This window comes from Lycium ferocissimum, chromosome 3, assembly GCF_029784015.1.
Source record: "Lycium ferocissimum isolate CSIRO_LF1 chromosome 3, AGI_CSIRO_Lferr_CH_V1, whole genome shotgun sequence".
Taxonomy (NCBI): Eukaryota; Viridiplantae; Streptophyta; class Magnoliopsida; order Solanales; family Solanaceae; genus Lycium; species Lycium ferocissimum.
In genome coordinates, this window is record NC_081344.1 from 26774618 (window position 1) to 26782100 (window position 7483).

Sequence of the window (7483 nt, forward strand, 5' to 3'; positions counted from 1 at the left end):
TTTTATAGACTTTTATATTGAAAACTCTAGTAGCTTGGAAAAGATTCTGTTTGCCCAGAACAGCAGTACACTACAAAAAAACAGCCTAATTGCGGGGGTTATTTTTAAGGTTTACAGCGGTTAAAAACCCCCGCAATATGTTGTTGCGACGGTCGACAAAACCCCCAAAATAACAGTTGCCGCAATCAATTAGCGGCGGTTTTTTGCTGACCGCCAGAACTAAAATAGCGGCGGTTGTTGACCCCCGCAATTCTAAAATTGAATCTTTTTAAAATAATTATCAATTACGGATTGTGGCGGTTTAAAACCTCCGCAATATTTTTTTTACCTTTTTTTTTTATTAGCTTATATTTTAAGGTCCTGGCAATCATAACCCCCGCAATTCATTGAATTTTTATAATTTATATATTATTGATAGAATCACAAATTAAGCTGTAAATCATAATCAAAGCAAAAAAGCATTCATAAAGTTTAAGAGATATCGATAATATATCATAACATCACAAAATGTTATCATAAAGTATCATTAGTTTTGCAACTAAATTGTTAAGTAGCATCATCAGACTCAAAAACTAAATTTAAACACAATACACACTTCAACGTTCTAACATCTGTTCCTACCACACAATTACAATGAAATCAACGGTTTTCACTAGGATTACTATCACCGCATGATCTTCTTGCATCCATGGGCAAAAGGGATTCACTAGCCGCATCACTTGGCTGCATAATGAAAACCACATAAACATAGTGTTAGCTACTAGAATTAAATAATTAGTAATGATCAAAATCCACCACTGTGATTAAATTGAAAAACTCTAATCCACTAATTCATCCAAATCTCACTAGAACCTTAAAAAATTCGTCGAACTATTGAAAACTTAGCTTTGTTCAGCGCACAATTAGTATATAGAAGACCAAAAAAATGTAACAAACTCAATGCAACTAAAATAATATCAGGAGATAGAAAACAAATGAAAATGAGACAGACAGTGAAGAAAAACACACACACAAAAAAAAAAAAAAAAATATTGCAAGCTATTACATCATCAAATTAGCAATATTACCTTTGTGGTAAGCTTCCATCTGTTGAAACTTGCATCAATAGCCACACAGCATAAAAGACTAAAAAACTAAGATGGCTTTCCCACTTTTGCTTGAGTTGGTATCCAAATATTAGAGTACAGGTGTTAGTATAAAACTATCCATCAATTAAATAAGAGATGTTAATTGTATATACACCTAATTAACATGTGTCTTATATTCTCTTATCAAAGTCTTTAATATATTTATCTCTTTTAATTCTTCAAGGAAAAGAAATAGATACTAATTCTAACTTGAAGGAGATAAGAGATCAAAACCTTCGAAACAAAAGGTAACATAAAAAGGTGTCCTCGGAAGCATAAACAGTCTCTAGAAAAAAAGTTCAAAAGCCTTAGCATATTTGATAAATGACAACAACAAAACAAAAAAAGACATAGTGAAGAAAACCCCCATAAATTCCTAATCAAATCAAAGATAGCAACAATGAATTGAACACCATATACTAGATCAAAAAAAAAGACGTAAATTTTTTTTCCATTTAAAGGGAAGCGAGAAATGATTGGGTAAGCAAAAACCAGGAAACTAATTTCAAACTAGAATATTGTCAGTCTCAGAAACAACAAATACATTTTAGTAAGAATTTTCACAACTCTACTATAACTTTGCAAGTTCTAGATCAGATGCAGATATACTTTGTTGGAGCAGTGGAACAATATTGGTAACGTATACAAGTCAGTGAAGCCAATAATCACTAGCAACTACTAACCTAAAGACACTTTACTCTATCTTTGTTAACAGAAAAATTTAAATGAAAAAAGAAATAAAGAACTTTACTTACCGTTGTAGGAGGAACCGCCGAAGGATAAGCAAAGAACCCCGCAAACTGTTCTGGTATCGTCCCTTCTTTCATTATCATATATGCCTTGAAAGCATTCATCATTTGATCATGAGCATTCATCATTTTCTTATAGTTCTATTGACATTGGGACGAGCATGAACCTTCACTACTTGAAGCACTTGTACCACCAAAACGAGGTCTTACTTGTTTAAAAACTCTCGGGACGAAAGTCCTAATCCCAAGCACCTCACCCTTCCAGAGTGCTCTTCTCCTAGCACCTTGCCGACGGCATCATTTCGCGAAATTTGAGACTCGTCCATGGTGCTTTGGCTTAAAGCTAACTCAATTTTTTCCTACACATACAAAAATTGTTGTCAATAAGCCAATAAGAATGCATCAAATTAAAAAAGAGTGTTCTGGTTGGCATCAAATTAGAAAAGAAATAACTTTGCTCAGTTTATATGTTATTGTATGTTCTCAGTTCATGTCTGATCTTGAAGATATATGAAGATGACTTCAATCCTTAAGTCCAATACTAATCACATGTATGTAAGAAAATTACTCAGAAAAGTATACATCCCTAAGACTAATCACTTGAAAGATGCTCTTGATCAGGACAAATTAAAATAAGTAACTTCAAACAACAAAACAGAGAGCATGGAATTTGAACCAAAGAAAAAAATGAGTTAACAATTAATATGCTAGAAATCCAGTTGAGTCATTTTCTCTTTTTTCCCTTCTCTTTCTGTTTCTTACTCATCTTTTCCCCGTTCAAACTCACAGACCTCACCATACACAGCCATCTCACATTACAAACAAATCTCACTCAATCCTTTCTTCCAAAAAAGTGAAGGAAAAAAGAAATGAAAACTATGCTCATTAAAGAAAGACATACAAACTATCAAGTAATAGTTAGAGTTTAATATAAAGTTGGCTGGTACCGGAAGAGAATGCACAAGCTTAAACATAGTATGGCTAGTTGAGAATTCACAGAAACTTACGCATATATCTTTTGCTGCTTCATTAACATATACTCCATCTTGATTCTTATGAGTAGCAAGGTATATTTGTGCTCGTCCAGGCCTTTGTCCAGTCTGAGCCATCTATAAATAAAAATCAAATCAGAATTATTTACTACTTAGAAATAATTACACAGTAAGTTAATTTACTCACCATTTCAGCTCTTCTCGTAGCATTGGCTTTGGAGCCACCTGTGTGTGGAATAGTCTGCTTCTTTCGATTTTCAGCATTTCGTATACGCATTGCCTTATAAAAATATACTTGAAACTCAATTAGAAAAATAAATATTCATATAATTACAAAGACTAGTAGAAGCAGTTACATAAGTACCTTTGTTGATTCTTTATATTGGTAATCAACAAAAGATATCCATTGATCCCGCGGAATCCCATCCGGCACATTTTCAATAATCCGAGTTTTACTTTTAAGTAGGTCTTCGTGTATCTTCCACAAGTTAAGCTTATTTGCAGCCCACTTCTTTCCAATAGATTTATAGACATGTCCCATTGCAACTGACTCGGTTGTCCTAAAGAAGAACTTGGGCTTCAAGAATAAAACACTAGTTAGCATACACCTTTATAATTTGATATTGTCATCATTCTCACCAAAAAAGAAACAGTGATATAGTTGTAAGAATATAGAGCTTATACCCTTATAATTTGATCGAAGACGCGGTTGAAGTATGATATAGGTAAACTCGACCACTTCTCAAAGTTGATTGGAAATAAAGAGCAGTCACACGCCAAAATTCCACAAAAGCGTGAAAGAACGTTGCGTGCATTTCCAAATGGTTCATCCAGGTAATCAAATTCAACCACAATACGTTCTTCACACGTTAAATTTAGCACTTCATTAACTTTCACTTTGAGTTTCTTGATATTTTCTTCTGAATCTATAATAAGAAAAGAGATCAGCTGAAGCCATGAGAGAGATGAACAACGACTTAGAAGGGACTACTGAATATGTACTGATAGTCAAAAGTATTTACCTATTGCATCTACAATCCAATGCGACCCAGAACGCTTTCTGGATGTGGCCTGAACTGTTGGAGTTGGCTGTGATGAGTCCTGATCTCTCGAAGTCGAATGTGATGTCGAGTGAACTGACTGAGATGGCTGTGATGCGGGGTGAACTGCCAGAGTCGGCTGTGATGTGGCCTGATCCATCGGAGCTGTATGGGATATTGAGTTAACTGATCGAGACGGTTGTGATACAGGCTGAAATACTGGAGTCGCCTGCGATGTGGGCTGAAATGATGGGGCTACATGTGTTGTGGCCAGAAATGACATGGTCGGATATGTTAGCAGGCATGGCGTTGATTGAAGAAAACAAGGTGTTGATTCAACAAAAGTATTTACGCAAACGCTTGAACCTTGGCATATCTACAGTTCAATAATGAATCTGCAGCAGGAAGCAATAAAGTTAATAATTAGATAAAGCAGATCCACAAAAAAACTTCAAGATTGAATATAGCTCTTGAAAACAGTAGTAAATGAGAAAGATAAAAAATTATATCAAAAGGGTGCACCATAACAATTGATGTAGATCAAAATAAGAAACCAATATAGTTAAAAAGTAAACTTTCAAAGAAATGTTTGAACATATTAAGATCCACAATATAACAACTCGTCAAACACTTTCTAAATCTTGAGCAGAACCCAAGTAATAAGCAACACAAAAAGTCCATAAATAATAAAGATAACTTTCTTAACCAAAAGATACTAAGTTCTGGAAAAAACACTAATGAAACTTTCCTAATCAAGCGGGAAAAAAAAAAGGTGATGAAGGGAACTAAAAAAGTAATGATATATCTATTCAGTCATATGCTCCTCTATTGCAATTTGGATATTCTCGTAATCAACATCAAAAAATTGTCCAAATTCTTGTTGTCGATATGGTTCATTCTCGTATATTTCCTCTTCATCAACCTCTCCCATGTCAAACAAATCTCTTGGCTTTAGATGTACAGCCACACTCCATCCTTTATCAGTTTCATCATCTACATAGTAGACCATATTTGCTTGTGATGCTTCAATATATGGATCGTCATCCTCACGATCACCAGTGTGTATCAATTTAGAGAAGTTGACACAATTAAACTTCCAAACATCTAATTTGAACCCTCTATTTCGAGTAGTGTCAGCCCACCGACATTTGAAGTGATCGGCCATAGTAATTAAGCTCAATAATATCTTCCAACTTCCCATAATATGGAAGGTCTGCTTGTCTTGCATATCTATCTGTACTAGATGCAACACAAGAAGTGTCAGAGACAAGAAAAACTCTGCTATTTTGAGTTTTTGACACTTGTTCTCTAGACAACGTCCGAAATTTGAATCCATTAATGTTATAAGCATTGAATCTTCTTGCATCTTGTGCCGGACCTTGTGCTAAGAACTTCATATCATTTGAGATAGTGTCTGCTATATCCGGATTCATAATCTAAATAAAATACACATTTCTGTTAGAAATTATAAATTGATACAAGAAAGCTTATGAAACCAATCAGGAAACATTCTAATAATATTCACTCACTCGCTTAGGAAACCAATCAGGGAACTCTTTACTAACTCTCCTCTCTACCTCTGTTGGTGAAAGTTTTCGACCTCTACTTCTTCTGATATGATTTCTAAATTCACTACAAAAATGTTATATGAATCAATTCAAATCCAATTACTCTAAATGTTTATTATAAATCAAATCAATTTAAATTTCTTACTCAACAAATGGCTTCACTATTGCGCAATTAAGTAACACATATCGATGAGCTTGCGTTTTCTCCAAAAGAGTCAATGGTTCTATTGTGGAGCCTCCAACAGGTTTACCTTGTTGAGGGAACATTGATGACTTTTCAGAAGCCTCATCACAATTTGGTTCATCGTTTACACGTTTAGGTCGATTTAACCTTGACTCAATTCCCTCAAAATAATGAGAATAAAGAGTTAGAGCTTCTTCAACTATGTAACTTAAAAACTATCGACCTTAGAGTCGTGATTTATTCCCTACAAAGGACTTGAAGTGACCTAACAATCTATAACAAAAATAATAAGGTGTTAGAAGAAGCATTTACATTGAAATACTATTACAAGATCGATTAAAATAATTTTGAATAAGAAATATTTTACCTTTCAACAAAATACATCCACCGATAAAAAAGGAGGAAACTTCATCCAAAGTTGCAACAACCTAGTTTGGAAGTACATTACGTAAAAAATGATATCGGGAACAAATCTCTGTTCCAAAGAGATGTCCACAATCATTTTGACTTTTTAGTCCAAAGATTCTTTTCAAACAAAGATCCAAAAAACACAACGAGATATATTACTTGAATAACCATGGAAGTACATTGTGAGATATTCTTTAAAGTCTTGAGGATGTGACAATCATGACTTTTTAGTCCAAAGATTCTTTTCTTCTCCTTTGGAAGATATTCTTTAAAGTCTTGAGGAAATGCACCAAGCCGACATTCATCATTCTCATCCGGCCAAAGATCACGCCTTATACCCATATCTTGCAGATCTCTTCGAGCCTTAATATGATCCTTTGATTTTTCTTTATCATTTAGCAAAGAGTATATAATATTGTCAAACACATTCTTTTCAATATGCATAACATCTAAATTATGGCGCAACGAGTTAAACTCCCAATATGGAAGATCAAAGAATATGCTTTTTTTTCTCCATTGTTGAGTTCCAGCTTCCCCAACACTCCCTTTCCTGTTACGTTTCCTTTTATCATTTAATTCGGCTTGTCTTCCAAATGTGACATTGATATCTTTCACTTGTTGCAAAATGTTTGACCCTGATAACTTCTTCGGAGGGGTCCTCTCTTCGACATTCCCATCAAAACGATGCCTCATCATTCTAAATTTATGATTTCTTCCCAAAAACCGACGATGGCCAATAAAACACCACTTTCTACTATGACGGAGTCGACAAGGTTCTGCGTCAAAATTACAAGAGGGGCATGCAAGGCCAGTATGTGTGTTCCAACCAGATAAGATATCAAGTCCAGGAAAATCACTAACTGTCCACATAAGAGCTGCTCGCATTCTAAACATTTCATCCTTTGATGAATCAAAAGTGTCCACACCTTCACTCCACAACTCATTCAACTCCTTAATAAGGGGTTGTAGGTATACATCGATGTTATTCCCTGCCGTACGTGGACCTGGAATGATCATTGAGAGGATGAAATTTGGTTGCTTCATACACAACCAAGGAGGAAGGTTATATGGAACCAAAACCACAGGCCAAATACTATAATTAGTACTCATTGTCCCAAAAGGATTGAAACCATCACTAGCTAGGCCTAATCGAACATTTCGAGGATCAGAAGCAAATTCAGGAAAAGTTGTATCAAACCTCTTCCATGCCTTGCCATCTCTAGGGTGTCTTATGTTTCCATCTTTGTTACCATCCTCCGCATGCCAGCTCATATGCTCTGCAATCTTAGAGCACATGAACAATCTTTGTAATCTTGGTTTTAATGGAAAGTAGCGCAAAATTTTTGCAGGCTTCTTCCTTTTCTTCTTCTTTTGTTTCTTACTTGTAGTAGGCGCATGATCTTTATTGCTCTCCT

The 7483-nt window shown here is 34.9% G+C and overlaps 2 protein-coding genes across 3 annotated transcripts; both read right to left on the bottom strand.

Annotated features, from left to right (window-relative positions):
- Positions 1-558: 558 nt before the first annotated feature.
- On the bottom strand, positions 559-3769 carry LOC132051077 (uncharacterized). 2 transcript variants are annotated; one of them, XR_009413569.1, is made up of 5 exons: positions 3553-3769; positions 3056-3445; positions 2884-2985; positions 1883-2235; positions 559-723 (listed from the first exon to the last, which is right to left on the bottom strand). XR_009413569.1 is itself a non-coding variant. In XM_059442373.1 (4 exons), the coding sequence occupies exons 1-3, from the start codon at positions 3143-3145 to the stop codon at positions 2083-2085; spliced, it is 345 nt and encodes a 114-aa protein (XP_059298356.1). In that variant the 5' UTR covers positions 3146-3759; the 3' UTR covers positions 559-723; positions 1883-2082. The 2 variants fall into 2 exon arrangements, 1 of the variants encoding a protein (XP_059298356.1); XM_059442373.1 differs by having other exon boundaries at positions 3056-3759.
- A 944-nt stretch (positions 3770-4713) lies between these two features.
- On the bottom strand, positions 4714-7364 carry LOC132048808 (uncharacterized). The gene is made up of 5 exons (XM_059439493.1): positions 6228-7364; positions 5622-5821; positions 5438-5540; positions 5051-5344; positions 4714-4953 (listed from the first exon to the last, which is right to left on the bottom strand). Exons 1-5 carry the CDS (start codon positions 7362-7364, stop codon positions 4714-4716), a joined length of 1974 nt encoding a protein of 657 aa, XP_059295476.1.
- Between the last annotated feature and the right edge of the window lie 119 nt (positions 7365-7483).